This window comes from Neurospora tetraspora (assembly GCF_033439725.1).
Source record: "Neurospora tetraspora strain CBS 560.94 chromosome Unknown B0H65scaffold_9, whole genome shotgun sequence".
Lineage (NCBI taxonomy): Eukaryota > Fungi > Ascomycota > Sordariomycetes > Sordariales > Sordariaceae > Neurospora > Neurospora tetraspora.
Genome location: NW_026944391.1, coordinates 1,521,793 through 1,542,112, shown reverse-complemented (window position 1 = coordinate 1,542,112; position 20,320 = coordinate 1,521,793). Strand labels below are relative to the sequence as shown.

The 20,320-nt window shown below is 52.6% G+C and overlaps 5 protein-coding genes and 1 non-coding gene across 6 annotated transcripts; 4 read left to right on the top strand and 2 right to left on the bottom strand.

Annotated features, from left to right (window-relative positions):
* The first annotated feature begins 415 nt into the window (after positions 1–415).
* B0H65DRAFT_480749 (formyl transferase) lies at positions 416–1,552 on the top strand. Its single transcript, XM_062827600.1, has one exon. It carries the CDS (start codon positions 601–603, stop codon positions 1,459–1,461), a length of 861 nt encoding a protein of 286 aa, XP_062677229.1. The 5' UTR covers positions 416–600; the 3' UTR covers positions 1,462–1,552.
* Positions 1,553–1,854: 302 nt separating this feature from the next.
* B0H65DRAFT_340856 (major facilitator superfamily domain-containing protein) lies at positions 1,855–4,281 on the top strand. The gene is made up of 2 exons (XM_062823642.1): positions 1,855–3,794; positions 3,861–4,281. The coding sequence occupies exons 1-2, from the start codon at positions 2,229–2,231 to the stop codon at positions 4,158–4,160; spliced, it is 1,866 nt and encodes a 621-aa protein (XP_062677228.1). The 5' UTR covers positions 1,855–2,228; the 3' UTR covers positions 4,161–4,281.
* Positions 4,282–11,084: 6,803 nt separating this feature from the next.
* B0H65DRAFT_583487 (uncharacterized protein) lies at positions 11,085–11,924 on the top strand (the record flags this gene model as incomplete). Its single annotated transcript, XM_062830885.1, has 2 exons — positions 11,085–11,360; positions 11,436–11,924. The coding sequence occupies 2 exons, from the start codon at positions 11,085–11,087 to the stop codon at positions 11,853–11,855; spliced, it is 696 nt and encodes a 231-aa protein (XP_062677227.1). The 3' UTR covers positions 11,856–11,924.
* A 1,045-nt stretch (positions 11,925–12,969) lies between these two features.
* On the top strand, positions 12,970–14,769 carry B0H65DRAFT_436129 (uncharacterized protein; the record flags this gene model as incomplete). The annotated part of the gene is made up of 3 exons (XM_062825224.1): positions 12,970–14,052; positions 14,116–14,172; positions 14,254–14,769. 3 exons carry the CDS (start codon positions 12,970–12,972, stop codon positions 14,767–14,769), a joined length of 1,656 nt encoding a protein of 551 aa, XP_062677226.1.
* Positions 14,770–15,546: 777 nt separating this feature from the next.
* Positions 15,547–15,653, bottom strand: B0H65DRAFT_t458. The gene has a single exon. It is a non-coding gene; the product is annotated as a tRNA-Gly (tRNA).
* Positions 15,654–16,399: 746 nt separating this feature from the next.
* B0H65DRAFT_480744 (glycosyl transferase family group 2-domain-containing protein) lies at positions 16,400–19,845 on the bottom strand. Its single transcript, XM_062827599.1, has 3 exons — positions 19,168–19,845; positions 17,070–19,118; positions 16,400–17,003 (listed from the first exon to the last, which is right to left on the bottom strand). The coding sequence occupies exons 1-3, from the start codon at positions 19,576–19,578 to the stop codon at positions 16,815–16,817; spliced, it is 2,649 nt and encodes an 882-aa protein (XP_062677225.1). The 5' UTR covers positions 19,579–19,845; the 3' UTR covers positions 16,400–16,814.
* Positions 19,846–20,320: the final 475 nt, after the last annotated feature.

The following is a 20,320-nucleotide window of genomic DNA, read 5'->3' as shown; positions in this document are numbered from 1 at the left end:
TTCAGCGTTGACTGCAGTGGTCAAAGGTTTCGAAGAAGGAGTGTTGGAAGAAAAAAGACAGGCAATGAAGCGGATGGCAGTCCGAACCATCAAGGTCCTCAATGGCCCGGACCGATGTCGGAAGACGGAAAAGGAGATGACATCCGCGACTTCCACTTTGGCAAGCAATCGGTGTTTTTGTAAATGAGCCGGTTTGGGAGATTGGAGACTGTCCGAAGGAGAGCGTACAAGATGATAAAGTTCAATGGTTGATACACCCCCAATGGTGATGGTGCCAAATCATCGTCGCGAAAATGTTTTGGAGAAAAAACACCACCAAGGGGATCACGTACCCGTATTAACCCTAACCCCCCACATTCTTCACTTTTCTTAATATCGACAAGGATTGATGTGCCGAGTGGACACATTGCTGAAGCTCGTTTCTAGAACTCCTCCGAATGCCGCAACGTGGATCCCATGAGTCATTAAACCCCGCCACGCGTCAGTGAAAAGGGTTCCATATTTGGAGCTATGAACTAAAGTTTATATTTTGTTTTGACAGCTTTGACGATCCATTTTCATCACTCACCCATCACAACCACCACCACCCACATTTCAACAATGCCTGCCACCACCAACGACCACATCCTCACCCTGTCATGCCCTGACAAGCCGGGCATCGTTCACGCCGTCACTGGCGTGTTCGCCCTGGAGGGCCACAACATTCTCGACCTCCAACAATTCTCCGATCCCGTCTCCCAAAAATTCTTCATGCGCGTGCACTTTGGTCCTACGCCCACTCCCTCGACCGAGCACCTCACCGAGCTCTTCAACAAGCTCGCGGCCGAGTACCAGATGGAGTACAAGATCCGGCCCGTCTCGCAGAAAACCCGGGTCCTGATCATGGTCTCCAAGATCGGCCACTGCCTCAACGACCTCCTCTTCCGCGCCAAGACCGGCCAGCTGCCCATCGACATCCCTCTCATCGTGTCCAACCACCCTACCTTTGAGCCTCTGGCCAAGTCCTACGGCATCGAGTTCCACCACTTGCCTGTCACCGCCAACACCAAGGCCCAGCAGGAATCCCAGATCCTCGAGCTGGCCAAGCAGCACGGCATCGAGCTTATCGTTCTCGCCCGCTACATGCAGGTTCTGTCGCCAACCCTCTGCGAGGCCATGTCTGGCAGGATCATCAACATCCACCACTCCTTCTTGCCGTCTTTCAAGGGCGCGAAGCCCTACCATCAGGCGTACGAGAGGGGCGTCAAGATTATCGGTGCCACGGCGCATTTCGTCACGGCGGATTTGGACGAGGGCCCCATCATCGAGCAGAGGGTCACCAGAGTCGACCACAGTATGGGACCGAATGAGTTGGTGGATGAGGGCTCGAATGTGGAGAGCCAGGTGTTGGCGGCGGCGGTCAAGTGGTATGCCGAGCAGAGGCTGTTCCTTAACAACGGCAAGACTGTTGTTTTCGCTTAGGCTCTGAGTGATGGTGGAAGTGGTGAAGCGAGGGTTCAGGGTTGAGTGCCCTGTGTTGTACATATGATGTTAATGAATACCCGTACATACATGCCTCTGCCATGTGAATAAGTGAACATGATACCTTAAGGTTGAGATACAGAACATGGAACCCCTGGAATTACAGGGCCTGTTTCAGGCGTTCGTTGTTCAATGGCGGGGGAGGGGCACCGCCGCTCCACTGTTGGTATCCAAATCAGTGACATCATTGCGGAAACTCCACTGAAGAAGCCGAATTGAGAAAAGATGGAGTAATTAAACGCAATGTGATTGGCTGTTTCTCGCCGAGTGATGGCCAATTCAAGTTTCAATCCAATTCGTCTTCTTTTCTCCATTTTCTCTCCAACAAAGTCGAGTTCCGCAGATGGACGCCCACGTATCACGACATGGTAGTTGCGCTCGGAGCTAACTCTATTATCGTGTCACCAACCAATATTGCACTCTTCGTCTCTCTCTCCCGGACTCGACCACGCGATTGCTTCAATCCAACCAACACGTCTTCAGTCAAGGCGGACGACATCGGACCAATACCCTAACAACCGCACCAACACCAAATCCGATTCGTCGGCCGATCGCATTATCATCCCGATATTCTGACGAGACCGCACACCGTAGTCGCGGCCGCGCGATTGTACATATCTCGACCATATCTGTACCTGCATTCCACCACTGTCCCCTTGCATCGCTCATCGTCTGTTCGCCAACATTAGCGATTGACTTCGAACGTCATGGTCCAACCCAATACCGCCGCCAACACGGCATCACGACCACAAACTCCTCGAACACCTCGTGCTCCGCGACCACAGCGAACCACCTCATCTGGGTCATTCCACGCTGGCGCCCCGTTCCCCCAATTCAACAGCCCTTACCATGACCCTCGTCACCCCTCCGACAACTCTCGACGAACCTCGGTTGCCTCGATACGTCCCATCCGACGACAGTCCACCCACCATTACCACACCTTCCTAATACAACCACCCAAGACCCCTTCCTCACCACCGCGGAACGACCCGTGGTCTACATATGCGCAACAACGGCGCGGCGGTGGTCATGACGATGGAAGCATATCGGATACATCACAAGGAGAAGGCGACGCCGTCACACCGCTACCATGGAAACAGCTAGGCCTCCTAGCGCTGTTGTCCCTAGCCGAACAGACAGCGCTCAACTCCATTGGTCCATACCTTCCGACCATGGTGGCATCTTTTGACGAGATTCCTGATGGCGATGAAGGATTGTACGTGGGCCTGTTGGCGTCGGCGTTCGCACTCGCCCAATTGGTGACGAACCTGTTCTGGGGATACCTCTCGGATCGCATCGGTCGCAAACCTGTCATGCTGGTGGGCACCCTTCTACTGATGGGCTGCTTCATGTTCTTTGGCTTGTGCAAGACATACGTCCAGCTGATTCTGGTTCATATTGCTATGGGATTGCTCAATGGAAACGCGGCTGTGGTGCCAACAGCGCTGGGAGAGGTCACGGATCGCACAAATCAGAGCAGAGCCTTCACCTGGCTTCCTATCATTTACAGCCTCGGTAGCATCACCGGTCCTGCTCTTGGTGGTCTGCTGGTTGGTACCGTCGGGGCCGACAAGTACCCATTCCTGGGCCCGAACCTTATGAGCGCCGGGTTCCTGTTCGTTGCCGTCGTTGTTCTCGCCATCTGGTTCCGGGAGACATTGGAGAAGGACCAAGAGGAAGACGCCAGCGACTACACTACCATGTTTAACAAGGCTCGCACGCTCCTCGCCGGCTGTCTGGGCAGAAACAACAAGTCCAGCCACGAAAACAACGAAGGCGACGCTCTCCTCGGCCAGGACGGAGATGCCACAAGCGCCAAAGACGTCGCATCGGACCAAAAGTCCGCTTTCCGCCAACTGGCCAACCGCACTACCTTGATCCTGCTGTGCACCTATCTCGTCTTCCAGCTGACCAACATCTCTTTCAACTCGCTCTACCCCATCTTCGCCTCCGCGCCGCCACCCAACGGTCGTAACCTTGGACCTAGCACCATCGGTCTTAGCTTGTCTCTGGCAGGATTGGCTACCATCGTCTTCCAGGCCTTCGTTTTCCAACCGCTGAAGGCGCGCACGGGCAACATGGGTACATACAGATACTCCCTTCTGGGAATGGCCATCTCCATGGCGCTGATGCCCTGGATCGGTTACATCGACCAGAAAAAGACTTGGTTGGGAATTGGGTCGGGCAAAGCTTGGCTGTACAGCGAGTTGGGAGTCATTCTGTTGCTCAAGAACATTTGCGCCGTGGGTGGGTTGAGCAGCGTGATGCTTTTGGTAAGTTTTGTCCTCTCTTCCCTTCCCCTTTTCCTCTTGGCACCTGCTAACAAACTCCAATTTCAGATCACAAACTCTGCCCCTTCCCACGAGTCCCTCGGCACACTGAACGGCATTGCCCAGACCCTTTCCGCCGCTGGTCGTAGCGTGGGCCCTTTCATCTCCGGCGGACTTTTCACTCTGACGAATCTTGTCCGTCCCAAGGGAGAGGCTATTGCCTGGGGTGTATTTGCTGGTGTCGCCCTCCTTGGGTGGTTTGGCACATTGATGATTCGAGGACGTGAGTTGGAGAGTGCCGACTGGCAAGGAGAGGAGGAGGATGAGGAGGATCACGACGAGGAGGCCGCCCATGATTCGGACCGGTGATCGGTGATTCAACACCGTGATGATGGACATGTACAAAATGATATGGGAACGGAGAATGATATGACAGGACGATATACGACCAACGACTCCATGACACGATCGACGATAGATGATGGGCCCGCCGGTTGACGAACGAAAGACCGGGTTGATAATAATTTCCTTTCTTTCTTTGGGTATAAGAAGCATCATGCGACCAGCGGTACAGAATCGATTTGCATTGTCACACGTCTTCCATCTGTCTTTATGTTCCACTTGTTTGCCTGATTGTCATATCGGTTCCGGACTTCTTCATCGCAGCCGCGTTCACACTCAACTCTTCGATATCAACAATCACCACCAGGCAAGTCAATGATATACCGAGCGCTGCGTCGACGTCTCTCTTGAGGATTCGGAACACCACGAAGGAAGGCTCCCTCCTAACGGCCCACTTCAGTCTCGAATTGCCGATACCCTCTGCCGATGATGATGCTGCTACCACTGCAATCGCCTCGGACATTGTGGCGGATGACCTGTATTACGACTCTCGCTCTCCTGACCAAACGGCTCCAGAGACGATCAGACAGGATGGATGGGTCTCTGCAAGATGGATCAACAGTAGGTCGCGGCCTCCGGGAGAGGATCATGTTGCTAGAAATTTAGTTGCGACGAACGAGTGAAGATGCTCTCTGGCGGATCCTCAACTCCAGATGAACAGTTCGTCTGATCTCGTCTCCTTGGCTACAATTCACCCACACTCTTCCATCGCTACTACCTGACTTCTTCAAGTGTGTCAATAGGAATCTATGCTCAGCGTCAGACGTTCGAAATACGGGTGACCAGAATCTCGACGACTACCACTATTTATACCCCGTCCCCCTACCAGCGATGGCTTCTTCTCGAACCAACAACAGCAATCAGTTTTGCCTTGTCGATAATTCCAGTCTACTATACTCCCAAGAAACCCCATCGCATTCAGGATACCGCATATTTGCAACAGCGCGAGTCAAAGCCGAGAAAGAGAGTCGGTCTCGAGAGTTCAAGCGATCCCGAGGCTTACAAGTCCCCCTTCGAGTTCCTCTTTCGAGATCCCGTTTGGACACTCCGCAACCTACATCTTCCAGGCAAAGCTGCCTTGGCTTTTCCTACAGAACCGAACATAATCACCACCAAGATGTGCCACCGCAAGATTGTTACCTTCCTTTGCCACTGTCCCCTCCGGAACATGCCATGCTGTCCGCATTCCGCCCATGTCATACGAGACGGAGACTCCAAGCAGCCACAAGATAAAGGCGTTACGAATACACGGACAGCCACTAGCCCCTCTCTTTCAGATACATCTACACAGCTTAAAGAGTATTCCTCGACCGGAAAGAGGCTCTACTGGCACAAGCGTCAACCCCAAGACGCCCAAGGCGCAGTCCACTGGGATCCCCTCCAAACCAAAACGGTCTGGTACCCATGTGCCGGCTACATCGCGACCCATACAGTTGAAGGATGGGCTATCCCGCTTCACGAGTGTGAAGACTGCCCCGAGTATTACGGGGAAGTGGATGTTGAGACAAAGGAGGTGGGCATTTGTGACCAATGCCAGAGGGGACACGGCACCGCGGCAGTGGGATACCATGCTATGAAGTTGAAGACATACGAGCCATTCCAATCAGTTACCCGTAGTTCTTCGGCCCCGGAAATAAGGTGACAGCAGTGAATGGCCTCAAGGTTGTCTGGTGGAAGGGGATGGAAAAGGATGGGAAGCTGAGGAAAGAATGGCACTGCTACAGGATGGCTGCCGGGCGGGACAATGGTGGATAAAGTATTTCGGTCAGACTTCCAAGCGGAAAGTTTGCAATAATACTTCTTTTTCTTCTATCATATCTGTCACTGTCACTGTGCTATTCGTTCTGTTTGTGCTCAACCTAGTGGTTGAGCCAACCACAGCTCTTGATCGTGAAATGTTCCATTTCACAGAAGCCAGTTGTATACTATGATGTTCGAAGCTACCTAACAATTGCGGTGTTTAGTCCCCGCCGAGGAACCTCAAGCCCAGAATGCCCCTACAATCCCAGCGGTCCCTATCAAAGTGGAGGAAGCAGAACCCGAGCATCCCAATGTCAACAAAGACACAGCTACCGAAACCTCCGCCCTCCCCTACAACCCCGAGAACGAGACAATTATCGTTATCGATGGTTCCGAGCTAGAGGTTTCCTCTACTCCCGACAACAACGAAGACGATGTCGTTGAGATCCCTGACCCCGACCTTTATCGCTGTGTTCAATATCATTCTCTGTCGTTCATGTGACTTTACCCCCAAGTTACATCAGACGAGGATACTGGACCATGAGACTGGTCCTCTAGCCGTCTTTGATGACGAGGGTGACCAGCATGTCTTCAAGTCCATGCCTACTATTCGTGACCGGGACCCCTCAATCTTTCATCCCAACTTCCAACTGCCCCCTCAGTCCCGTGCTGCTCCCATACCCGCCGCTGACCAACCAAAGCCCCCTACAGAAAGCACTGGTAAGGGGTATATGTATTAGTTTGATCGCACACTCTTTCGACACCGCCCCCGGTCTGGGGATGAACAGCGCAGTGGTAGTGGTGTTGCCCTCCCCCTGCCCTCCCTTCCCTTCCTTGAGCCCTCCACTTGTGCGTTCGAACCACGGCGGTGTCCATTCTTTTTGCACTTTCTTTCCCCGTTTCTCTTTGTCGGTAGAATGGCATTGCCTTTTGCTTTCCGTTTGCTTGGTACCACTTCATCGTGTCTTGTTTGGCGAGGAGTGTGAGGGGACAGTCCCACTCGTTCAGGTCCTTGAGTCCGGTCATCGTGACTGTCGGTTGGGGTGGCCTTCTTAGTACCCCTCATTGACGTTCTAAGCGCGGTTGCCGTCGTCGCATTTCCCTCGCTTTTACTGCGTTGGTTCTCAACGTCCTCCATGTGAGCCATCTCATCCTCAACTTGGCATCACGTGTCTTTCTTCACCTTATATAAACCTCAGAGGCAGTCTTTTGGCGCTTGTTGCGATCGTTGGCAATGTCATCGTGGTTGGTGCCTCGAGGTCGGACGGGGATGATCGGGTTGAGCTGGTTCTTGGAACTTGGATCGTTCATCACGTCGTCTTGGATCTGACGCAAGTGCATCGTATACGAGTCAGATGCTGCGCGATGGTACTCAGCACCTGGATAGTTTGGGTCGAATCATTGCCTGTAGCAAAGGCAGTCCCGCGGTAACGTTGCCAGAGTAGGGCAAGTACAGCATCAGCGTCGTTGTTCATGATGGAGCTGGGAGCTGGGAGCTGGGAGCTGGGAGCTGGGAGTCCTTAAAGTCTTTGTACAGGGACTGCGTCTCACGGATGTACACTGCAATGACGCCGTAGGCATTCTTGTCATAGACTCACCAAGTTTAACTGCAAGACTGGCGTCCCCTCGTCACCCTACTTACTCCCTCAAACTCCCGTCGTTTCTGTTGATGATATCACACGCTGTTTATCTGATGTGCTGAGTCTAATGTCCTTTCATCCCGTTCCATTGTCTTTATGAGTTGTTTCTCTCATACTCTAATCTCGAGTGTGAAGCATTCCACGTTATTGACCTGGTGTGTGACTGTGAGGTTCCAGGCTGAGGCTCTCAACGAGGCCGTCTACATCACCAGTCTCGCTCTTCGCTGTTATACGTTGAGGTTGTTGTTGCACTCCGGGACGTGGAAGGTGCGTTATGCGCCTAGCAAGATGCCATGAGTCCCTCCGGGCTGGTAATAAACGCGTCTTACCTCCGTCGATCGTCTTCGAGCAGAAAGTGTCACACCACTCTCACCTCCGGGCAGATGAGCTGTCGAGCCAGGCGCGCAGGGAGTCTAGGAACGTTTTCATCACCAACGGCAAAGAACGGGATGCCAACTTGTTGCCGCCTGCCGTTCATCTCCAACTCATGGACGATATCGAAAGGGAGACAACTTCAGAGGATCATCGACACCTTGGATGCTGGTGCGCTCGCGGCGCATTTTGATGTAAGCCTCGTGCTTGGGACCCTTGATTTTCATGAGCTGCTGGACCGCTCTGGCCACCGCCAGTCGACCTTTGGAGCTGTTAAGCCCCGGCGAAGTATAAAGGTAGTGGAGCACGACACATTACGATCATTGATGAATACCTCTAAGGTAGCATAGAAAGGAACCAGTCGAGCAACCCGAACCGTATTCAAGTGAGATCTGAACCAACGGGTCAACACCATCTCGAAGTTGGGACTCGTTATTGCACTCAAACTCCGACGAAGTGAAAGCACCCACCGCAACCTCGATCGGTCCCAAGAGAGAGGTCAAATGGGGATTGCCTCTCTTGGGTACAAGACCGGTTAAGTGAAAATCGATGTCGAAAAGGTCAAAAGTTACTTGATGCCATACTTCATACCATAATCAGTATACTAGGAACTCCTCCACAGTTACCGAGGTCTGGGTTTCTTCCAGGAACTTTTTCCGGCAGCAAATACAAGAGAGTTGAGTAGCTCTTGATCGGTCTCGCTAGGGGTCAGCGGCACAATGGTTTCAAGCTGCTGCATCTGTACAGAGTTGGGAACCTCTGGCGCGGGTTCTTCCCAAATCATCCCGTGATGATTGGCGAGTTCTTGCCATGTCATACCGTGATGACTGGCGAAAGAACACGAATCTCAGGAGGGCTTGCCACAGCGCAACTTCGTTGAAGAAGTCGAAGGGGTGTTGGTCCATAAATGTACGGATGAATCTGACGGCTGTGTCTAGGATCTCGTCGATGAAATGCTTTGAAAAGAGGCATCGGTACGAGGGGCAGACCACAGAGGACCTGGTCGTCCGGATTGAGGTATCTAGGGCGATCCAGAACTCTGATGAAGTGATGCCTGGTCTCTCCCAATACCTCCTTCGTCGTATTCCGAGTCACTGCCCATCACAGGCATCTACCCGGCTGTTACCTTGGAGGAGTTCATGGTCTACCATCCGTGGTATGAAATGTTTCATCAGAAATACCGCTGCGGGCGATATCTCGACCCGATGAAATGGACAGAACGAATGGTGACCCGGAACGGCTTGGCCTCCTTCCATTCCTTCAAGGTCCACAGACTGCAGATCCTCGACCATCCTTGTGGCGATAGGAGGATTTGGAGTTGAAATCAACGTGAGAAAAGTGTGAGATTTGCCGCGTTAGCGTATCTCATCACAAGGATATCAGCGCGAGAAGGGGTGTGCCGATCCCAGTCTGACGGGACGAGCGAGCGCGACCGATTCCTTACCTAGAGGTACTCTGCGATTTTCGAGATCGTTCATGATCATCAACCACCACGGCTAAATTACTGTACAAAACCTCGTTTCCCAAACTCACTAGCACTCATCCCATATACTAAAGACCTTTTCCCTTCTCCTAATACCTACTAATTCTGATCTTGTCATTAGCGAGTTGCTTCCCAACTGCATTCCCTGCGCAGTCCTGTGTAAGTGACCTTCGAACACTGTATTTGAAGTCGCTAGAAATAAAGTAGAGGCTCAAGGGAGGAGTGTATGGCCCGGATTCCATACCTGAATAATTTCATCTGAAAGGTCTGGTCTATATTGGTTGAATACCTCTAACTCCCGGGGAGCTGTGGGCAATAGGGTACGTGTAGGAAACTATACATAGAGGTAATAGGGTGCGAGCAGGTTTTCTTTTGTTGCGAGATCGCGAGATGAATCTGAGAAGAAGTTCATCTCTTTGTGCAACAACAATACCTACCTTTTCCCTCGTACCCTGGCGACCGTACACTGTCGTTTCAGTATATCTTCAGCGCGTGCTATTGTTCTCCTGGCTTTCGATTCCGCCACGTATTGTTCTGTTTGTTATTCAGTTCTGCATGAAAAGTGTTTCATGTCTTACATCCTTGTGCCACTAGCATCAAGCTGTCACGCTGAATAAGAGTGGCAGGTATTACATCCATTCTATTGAGATAGTTCGTCAATAGCTTCTTGTCAGCTATATCAAGGAGAAAACCTCCGCGCACTCTAAGGTTAGCCTACACGCACTCCAAGACCCATAAAATCCCAAGGGTTAGGGTCTCTGGCACCCCATGACAGCCCATGGCACCCGATATCAGAAAGTCCACTTTTACCCGTGAAAATACCCTATTTCAATGCACGAAACATTGCACCACATTTCGTGAAATTTTTCGATTTTGGCGATTTTGAGTGATTTCCACTTTGCACGTCGCATCACCACCACTCTGCAATACGACCCAGCTAGTAAACCGCGCCAGCTCTCATTGTAGATGCCCTCTAACAACCATCGCCGTCGCCGCGACTCTATCGATACCTCTACCGATGTGACATTTGCAAAGGCTGCCTCCTGGGATCAAGACTATACTGGGCTGACTGTGCGTGCCGGGTTTGGTGGGTTCAAATCACTTCGATATGGGGGATTCACAACGCCACGAGAAGTATCACGACTTTTACTCTGGCGGGAGCGATGTTTGGAACATTGAAAAGACCCCAGTTTACCATACAAAACGACCGTATTTATATAACAGCTGTCATATGGGTCTTAGAGTGCGTATAGGTTGGGCTTAGAGTGCGCTGAGGTTTTCTCATATCAAGGGCAGATAACGTCAACATAAATCTGCTTCCTTCTTTCCTTCTTTCTTTTCCTTTCCTTTACCTTCACTTTCTTTTCTTGACGACGAGACGAGTATAACTGCAATTCAAAGCTTTCCTCTTCAAGTTACTCGCGTAAGACTCATCAACGTTGAGAAAGTAATCTCGCTGCTTCGTCTTCGAAGAACCAAGGTAAGTGAAAAAAAAGTTCAAGTGTACCTTATCTGATCACTCCGCTAACCTTTTTTCTTTCTTTAGAATCAGAAAAACCTTGCAAAGTTGCAAGCCTGGAACCAAAATTTCGTCATCTCAGACTCACTTCTCCTCAAGAATCCCTTCACACATCTATCAAGCAGCAAGCGGTCAAAATGTGCTTCAAGAAAACCACCATCTTCGTCTGCCGCTGCTTCCTCCGCGACACCTCCGCCTGCCCTCACTCCGCCTACCTCGCCAAAGGCGAGCTCGAGAAGAGCAAGATGGAGCGTTTGGCCGCAATCTTCCAGGAGCAGGCCCGTCCCTTTCTCCCTTCCTCTCTTTTGTCATCTCCTCCTCCCGGCATCTCTCGTCCCCCCGGCATCTCTGCTCCCCCTCTGTTCTCTCCTGCCTCCGCTTCCTCTTCTTCTACCTCCCCCGGCATCCCTACCGTCGACACCACCAACGACAATGGCAACAACGCCACCAACACCAACACCATCGCCGCTCCCGAGGCCGAGCCCTAGCGTGCTCCCACCCCTGCCCCGCCCCGCATCATCGACGGCCTCTTCTACGAGCGTAAAATGGGCGAAATCCAGCGCGCCGTTCACTGGGACGTCTGGAGAACCGAGTGGTTCCCTTGTGCGGCGTACCATTGTACGCACCTCGATACCGTGGTCAACTCGGAGGAGGAGTACATGAATTCCCCGGAGTACTTTGGGGATGAGGATAAGGAGGTGAGGGTGCTTGGGTTGTGTGAGGAGTGTAGGGGGGTTCATCGAGATGAGTTGCGTGGGGTGGATGTGTTTGGTGGGTTTGGAAACCAGAACCAGGGGAATGGGGGAGATGGTCAGGGTCGTGCCGGTGGTCAGAAGGATCAGGCTGATGGGGGATCGGACATGCCGGAGGTCAAGGAGGCGTTGAACAGGTGGATGGATATGGCTTGAGGTATGGGGGTCTTGTCGATGACTTGAGGGCCAGCGAAACCGACATAATTCGGGGACGACAGATCGGTGCTTTTGGGACTTGGTTGTTGCTCGGTGGGGATCCATTGTTGAAGGTGATGGGATGATGGCTTGGAGTGGTATGAGGAGATTGAGATTTGACACGAGCATGACATGATATTTCAGACGGGAATGATAAAATCACCAACAGTGGCAGACTTCAAGCCTTCCTCAATTGAACTTTACATCTGGACCTTCATGCCTTACCCTGAACCCTGTATCTGCTGCCTGTCCATGACAGAACCAAAACCCTTACCTTGAGTCGTAAGTGAAGTGATGCCGGACCTGCCATGACCTTGACAGCTGTTCACAGTCCAGGCAGGTTGTCATCCGATGGTGAACCTGAGGCGACGGAATGCGGTGAACTGAACTCCCGGTGAATGCCATCTCATCCCAACATCAGACTTACCCGGCGAATCCAGATAGGCAGTATAAGGCTTGCGCATTTCTCTCGCAAGTGGAAATCTTTCGTGTCCTTTCCCTCCCACCATCAACCGCCATCACCTCAATTTCAGAGATAAAGACCGTCCTAATATCCGACCACCGTCGCAAACAAACTCGTAGGTTCGAACTCCAGTCCACCAAAGTTTTCTCGACGCATACTGACCCCTCTCTTTTCTTTATAGAAGCGGAAGACTCGAGCTTGCTTCCGCGTATGCTGCCCTCGGCCTCGCACAGATCGTGACGCGCACCCGTCATCCTCCCAGCAAGACCTATTTCGGCATCCGGACCTCCGACCTCGAAGTCCGCCAAGAAATCCCGAGCTGCCTCAACCTTCACATGGTACATAGCGGTGCAGCAAAATTTGCCCTCGACCCCTCGGACACAGGCCGATTAATCGCCCATCACCCCGCCAAATAATAGGCGGGCCTTCGGATTTCTAATCCCCTCCTCTCACCTCGTCTTTCTGGACGCCAAATATCTCGACTTTCCCACTGCTAGCTCAAGTCCTCCACGCCGCCCCGCTCTCGCCGCCTCGCGCGACGCGATCTCAAGACAACCTTTCTCGACTTTCTCCCCTCAAACTCGAACTCGACACGAGACACAATCGCCCAAGATGTGTCACAAGAAAACAACCATCTTCGCATGCAACTGCGTGCTGAGGAACCACCGGCTTTGCCCTCATTCCCAAAACCTCGTCACCGTCATCCCCGACAACACCATGCAGGGCAACTCCCAGAGCAACCCGCAGGACAGCATACCCGTCTCCGACCACATCAACCAGCCTGACAACGCCAATACCGCTAGCGAAGGCGATACCAACAAGGACGACGCCAACACTGTCACCGCCAGCCAGAACAGCAGCGCCGCTCCGACAATCACCCTCGAAGTCTCTACCCCGCCTCCCTCCCCCGACGGTACCGCCACCCCCCTCAACGCCGGAGCCTCCCCCTTCGCTCCCACTTCCTCCCCTTTCGCCCCGATGTCCTCCCCCCTCGCTCCGACTTCCTCTGCCGGCGCCACCACCGGCTCCTCCGCCATGCGCTCCCCCCTGAGCGTAGACACTCCATCAGCCTCGATCCACCCCAACAGCCCCTCGTTCTTCTTCACTCCGACCCCCGCCCAGTCCGCCACCGGCCTCTCCTCCGCAGACCACCCCTCCTTCGGCACAATCTTCACCCGCATCCCCCCAACCTCCAACCTCAGCCTCCCCTTCTTCAGCCACTCCGCCAGTGCCTCAGCGGGCTCCAACAATACCATCGACGGCTACCCCTTCCCCGCTCTCACCAACGGGACTTTAACCCCCTCGGCCTGGATATTCACCCACCTCTCCTACGCCAGGCAACAAGAACTCAACCCCAACCCTCAGGATTTGATCAAGTCCACCCTGGCCGAGACTCGCTCCCCCGCGATCCGCAACCCCTTGCCATCGGGCTTCTACCCCCGGCATTTCGAGTCCGCCCAGCGCCACATCCACTGGAACGACTACAAGACCGAATGGATCGACTGTGCAGCGTTTTTCTGCACGCACTTTATGCATCTGCCGAACATGACTGCCCAAGAAAAGGAGCAGGAACACAGCGATTGTCCGGAATATTTCGGGGATGCAGATAAGGTGGTTTTGCAGCTGGGACTGTGCAAGGAATGCGAGGGGTTTCATTATGAGGCGGCTTCGAGGGGAGAGGGTGGGAGTACTACTGTGGAGTGGGGGAGGGCGATGAGTATGGCGTTGGTGGTTGGTAATGGTGTTAGGATTGGGCAGGGTCAGGGTCAGGGTCAGACTCACAGTCAGAACCACAACCAGCAGCCGGAAATGCATGTGGGCGCCCCTGGACAGCAACAGTGCGAAGATGATGGGCAGACGACGCCGACGGTTGAGGCCCGCCAGAGCATGGTCGAGAGGATGCTGCCGCGTGATCGTGTGAGGATGGTTCAGGGCCAGACTCACCAGACTCATAACCAGCCTGAAATGCACGTGGGTGGACAGCACGACCATAAGAATGATGGGCATATAGTCGAGGCCCGCTTTAGCGTCGTCGACAGGTTGTGGCCGCGTGGTCGTGTTAGCATGGGTCACGGTCAAACTCACCAGTCTCACAACCAGCCACCGGAAATGCTCTTGGGTGAACAGCAACAGCAACAGCACGAGGAGGATGATAATGATGATCGTGATATCATCGACAGGGTGTTGAGTTTCGGGGAGGATGAGGATGAGGACTATATGACGCCCCAGCAGTCCCGCAGTATGGTCGACAGAGTTTTTGGTCACACTCACACTCACAACCAGCCGGAGATGCTGATGTGCGGACAGCAACAGCCCGAGCACCAGCCTGAGGATGATGAGACGGCGCTAACGGTCGAGGGCCGCTACAGCGTCGTCGAAAGGTTGCGGCGTGCAGGTGTTCTTAATTTTTAGACCACCTAGGTACACATTGAGATGTAAAGATTTGGTCGCCGGTTTGGAGGTTGATAAATTCTAGGTGGTTTCACTGGTTGGGATACTTGCCTTGGTTGAAGAGCGGAAATGGAAGGAGTGAAACAGGTCTGGAAACAGCGCTGGGTGGTGCCTACCTTAAGGATTTGTCATAACAACTGTGCTGGAGATACCCACATTTCTTTTCTGGAGAGCACCTTCCGAACCATCACGTAATACATAGAGGTAAAAAATGTTGCACAAATACAGTTCTCGCCGTGAGATACGTTGGACTGTATGATAAGTGACAGCAATGATGACTTGGTGATTGACGATGCCCGTAGGACCGTAGTCTAGATGGTGACATTCGCCGGGGCCTGTATCCCTGGACCCACTTTCAGCCTTGTAAGTCGCAGCTTCAAACACCATGGGAAGGATCACGAGTGCTAAACGACGAGCATCCATCCACCAGATGCACCATCCTCAGTGACGTAATTGCTTCAACGCATTTGACTATGCATTAAATCTGATCTACGCATTAAATGACTTACCGGTTTTCGGATATAATGTACGCGCGTCCGAAATCCCAATTTCCTGGCCTGCGTCGGGGTCATCTATCTGCTTGACGCGGACTTTGCATGGCCAAAGCAGAGGAGTGGGAAGCGGCAATTGACGGAGTTAAATGATGAAGTGATCAAGAGTCCATCCAACAGCTACTTGCTTACATACGGTGCACGTGCACAAAAAAAAGAAGAAAGACACCCCAAAAAGCAAAAGAAATGCGCAGTCCGGGAATCGAACCCGGGCCGCTCGTTTGAGCAATCTCTTTTGGGTCCTTAACGATAGCGTTTGGGAAACGAGAGTACTGACCATTATACTAACCGCGCTTTCTTTCTTCCTTGTTGAAGTTTATTCTGGAAGACCCAGACTATAAAGGGCAGTGCAGGTGAGGGTTGTTTAGGGAAGGTGCGTGCGTTGAGACAGGTGTTGTTTGCTTCCTAGTCCGATGTCGGTGCCCTGGTTATACGTCACGAGTCACGAGATGGGTCTTGTTGCGGAAAGAAGGGAGGCACGCACGACAGGTAAAGTTCTTGGCACCTGCAGTCAACAACCGGGAGAAGACAAGACAATTGCAGGAATGCTGTGAAGGAAACCAGTGAGCGCAATCCGACGATCATCGAAAGGCGAGCGTATCACATCATACTGTATTATCGGGGTAGGCTATCGGGTGGATTCAGTTCTGTACCTAGGTGTTGATATGTCCGTCCTGAATGCTGGTGGTTGAACTTTCGGCCATCAGGGATACACATACTCAAGTTAGGTCTACGCCTCATACCACCACAACTTCACGACGGCAATGATCATCAGGGGTAACGAATCCCACCCGTCCAAAGCCACATCAGCAGAGCCCGTCCTGTCCTGGCAGGTTTCGGCATCTGAACACCACACGGCACACACCACGCATTACCTATCGTCAGGCCCGTTCCACGACAGACGCCTATCAGCCGCCTATCAGCCGCCTTTCTTCGGAGGGGGTGGCCAATTGCCAGTTACCACCCTTTCCAAACTCTTGCCATGAAAAGCCAAGCAGCCACACCCGCCAAGGCTGAAGGAATACGAGATCTTTGGGTTGCGGCACTTGGCTTGATGAAGCGAAATTTGTTCAAACGCATCTTGATTGTACTGTGTATTACCGAAGTAAGTTCAAACCTTCTAACTTCCATGTAGCTTATCCTACCACATCCTACCAAGCCACAGTCACTCAGAAGCTCTTCAGATGTACTCGCCTATCGTTGTTCCCGTTCATTCGACATTTTCCATGAAATTGCCCCTCACTAGTGAGATTTATCCAAGCGCCGATTCATAAGACACCATTAGATCCAACCTTATTTGCCCTATCCCAGATATAATATGTTATCCCCAATCTAATATGTACTGGACCCTATCACGTCCATAGAATTACCTCAAGAAATCCCACCCTTTGAGGCTTCCATGTTCCCGTCTCTTCCTTTTCGTTTCTCTTGCCTTCACTCCATTGTGACTGTTTCTCACCAAGAGAAAGTCATCAAAGCCGGGTTCAACGCCAACGGCAACAACAAATGGCTCGCCGCCACCGTCGCCATGGGCAAGATGGCCACGAAATCGGTAATGTGCCATGAGTAAGGGATGAAGGGTGCCGTGGCGAGGATGACCATGCCGATGATGAATCCGATTGAGAAGAGCATTGAGAATTTGAACTGTTACCCGTTTGTTAGTCATTGTTCCTGTCCTAAAGGGGAAAGCTTAAATGGGTGTAGGCATACCTTCTTCAGCACCTTGGGCACTTCAATAAAGAAATTCGAAAACTCCGCCTCCTTACTCGTCGCGCCCCACGTCATATCAATCTCAAACATATGCGCCAACAGTGCCTGAGAAACATGCAGCGACAGCCCACCGAGGAAGATGGCCAACATGAACGTCCACTTGAAATTCTCGATGATGGCCCCAAGAATGCTCTTTTCCCCGACTCTGTACCTCATCACGGCCAACGCCACATTGCCCAGGCCGTTGAAGACGAGAATGATGGAGAACCACACCTGCCACGAGTCGACGTAGTATTTGTCCAAGAACCCGTTGAACCAGCCCATGAGGAAGTAGTTGACCGAAGTCAAGATCCACGCAGCGCCGATGGCGTAGTAGGTGCCGATGTAGGAAATGACGGTGATCTTGGACGTGAAACGGATGTTGGAGAACAAGAAGCGACGGAAGAGAGGTGTGAAAGGGCCTTTCCAAATCCACTTCCGCATGGGGTGGAAGAGCAACTCGTTGCAGCCGTAAGCGTACTTCTCCCAGCGAGCCAGTTCGTCGTACACAGTAAGGGAGACACCCTCCTTGAAGCCATCACCAGCCCAGGCGGCCAGACGAATGATGTAGTCGTTGCATTGCAAGCGCAAAGACATGTCGAAATCTTCCGAGACGTGACTTTCGGACCAGAACTTCTCGTAGCCATCTTCATCTTCGTAAGAGACCTGTTGGATGGCTGACCAGCGTAGAATGGCGTTGTGACCGACGAAAGGGGCGACGTCGCCGTTGGAGACGGTGTAGCGGATGGCCGTGTAGATGAGGTTAGTGAAGAACGTGATGCCGTTTTCGAAGTAGGTGTGCACAACTTGCATGACACCAGACGAGAACTGCATGATCCCGACGTCAGGGGACTGTTCCATTTCGGAGACGGCATCGAGAAGGCAGTCAGACGGGACACGAGTATCCGAGTCAATGAGGAGGATGTAATCGCCCATGCGGATATTGCCGTCGGCCCAAGCGCGACCGTCTTCCTCGAGAACCTCCTTCAGAGCCCTTTCATAAGCTTGGGCTTCGTCATGCTGGGACCACTCGGGGTGTCTGGGAATTTGGGCGAGCTTTTCTTCCACTTTGCAGGAGATCATGAGTGCAAAGTTCATGTTGGAGGCCTTCTTGAACTTTCCGCGACGCTGGAAGCCATTTTCGCCGTGTCGGGGGCGTGCAACCCACCCGATGCTGTGGTCAGCATAGAAGTCAATACGGGCTTGACGATCTTCTTCCGAGATCAACTGAAGACCGTCGTCGTTGATGAACATGTTGGCTGAACCTCCCTGAAGCTCATAAGTGGTAATGGCATGCTTGATGGATTTGACCGTAGGGGCAATGACACCACTGAGACCCTCCTTGTACACGGGACACTGAATAGTAACGTGGGGAAGTGTAGCTGTCTGCAATCTCGGTGGTGGCTTGGCCGAGTAGAACCTGGAGTTGACCGAGAGCTGCTTGATGGGGCCAAAGATTTGGGCCAGACAACCGATGATGACCTGAGCGAAAAAGAGGGTGAAGAAGATTTGTATGGGCGCCAAAGCAACGAGAGCCAAACGGATATAATCGCCGTCAACCATGACTTCGATCGCCAGCTGCCTCCAGGCTGCTCCTAGAGACACTGTGACGACCGCCAGTGTGATACTGACGAGGTAGGTGTTGAGCAAGTGGACCGGTCGTGCTTCGGGCTTCGGTTCGCCGCTTTCCTCATCGATCTCTGTAACGCCCGGAATGGGATGAGGCTTCTCCTCCATTTCACCAGGCTCACCAGTCTTCCATACGAGCTGCATAAGCTCGGACTCTATTTCCTTGGCTCTCGGGATCAGATGGAGGGCATCGTCATCCCAAACTACCAGCAACCCCTCTGACGCAATAAAGGCGGCGAACTGATATTTCCTGGCACGAGGAAGGTCTTCGATGGTGGGCAGAATTTGGACTCGCAAGCCGTTCAGAAGCGGGACATCGACGGCATCTGGCGACCATTGCAGGAAGGTCTTGATGACTCGTGAGTTGACAGTCATTGCACACTGTCGTTTATTAGCTTGGAACAGCCAAACGCTCCCCTGAAAACCATACCTGAACATTGAGAGCAGCACACGCCGTGGCGAAGGGCGAGTTCCCCAAGGCCGGCGGGCAGGCCATGTACTGGCCTCTCGATTTTCGAAGAAGCACACCCTCGATCTCGCCGCTGCCATTTGCTACCCATAGGTACGAGCATTGTTGCTGGTAGAGATAGTTGACCATGACCTCATGCTTGATATCTTCCAGAATCACGGAACTGGCCGTCGACATCATTGAACGTGTTGCTGAGTGGGATCTAGAGCCGAGGCCATAGCGGGCCTGTGGAGGGGCGAGTATGTCGCCATCGTCCTCACCGATTTGTGCGTTCCCGGTGGAAGGTTGACGACCTCTCGATGGTTTTGGGGCAGAGTGTTGTTGGCCTGCCGGCTCAGGCTTCGTGGCCTTGAAATAAGTCACTATCCCCATGATGGTGACGGAAGCCCAACCCTCCCTATCCACTCGGTATATGAATTACCCTTCCGGAGAGTGAGTGACTGAGGGGAGATGGGATGAAGGGAGCAGTGATCACACGGATTGACCGACGTCCGTGACGGATGGGAGAGGGTGAACTAGATGCAGTTGGTCTCGTGCCTGTGATGAGTCTGTCAGCCCATGGTTCTCAGAAGACCCCTCCTCGGGATTCCTAGGAATGGTGACGGGGGTCGGCATACAGTATGTGTTTTCTTTGGCTTTGGACAGCGTCTGTCTTTAAGCGATCTGCATCTAACACCGTGAGACAGCTGTGTAATGTCGGATGAAAAGCTGGTGCTGTGTGGTGTAAGGGGAGTAGTCGGGTATAATGTGTGGGATTCTGTTGTGTTCCCTGGGTATCAAGGGACCTGCTTCTCTGTGCTGGTCTGTCTATGTTATGTCGGAAGTCTAATCAGGTCAAACGAGCGTGGGAATGTGCCAAAGTGAGGGGATATCGAGTCAGAAAAGAAAGACCGAGCTTTTCCTCAACTGGACGAAGCTGACCTTTCTGATAAGAAAGCCGAGCTGGAATAGACAGAACACGATGGTTTGGGCTGGATGTCCAGGGCAAGGAGCCCCCACCTCTCGTCCAGAAGAAAGGTGTGAAGGCCCAGAGACGTACCTTGATGAGAAATGAGGGACCCCCTTTGAGCATTACCCGAGTCTATTGGAAAACCTAAGCAATGCCAGCAATGTT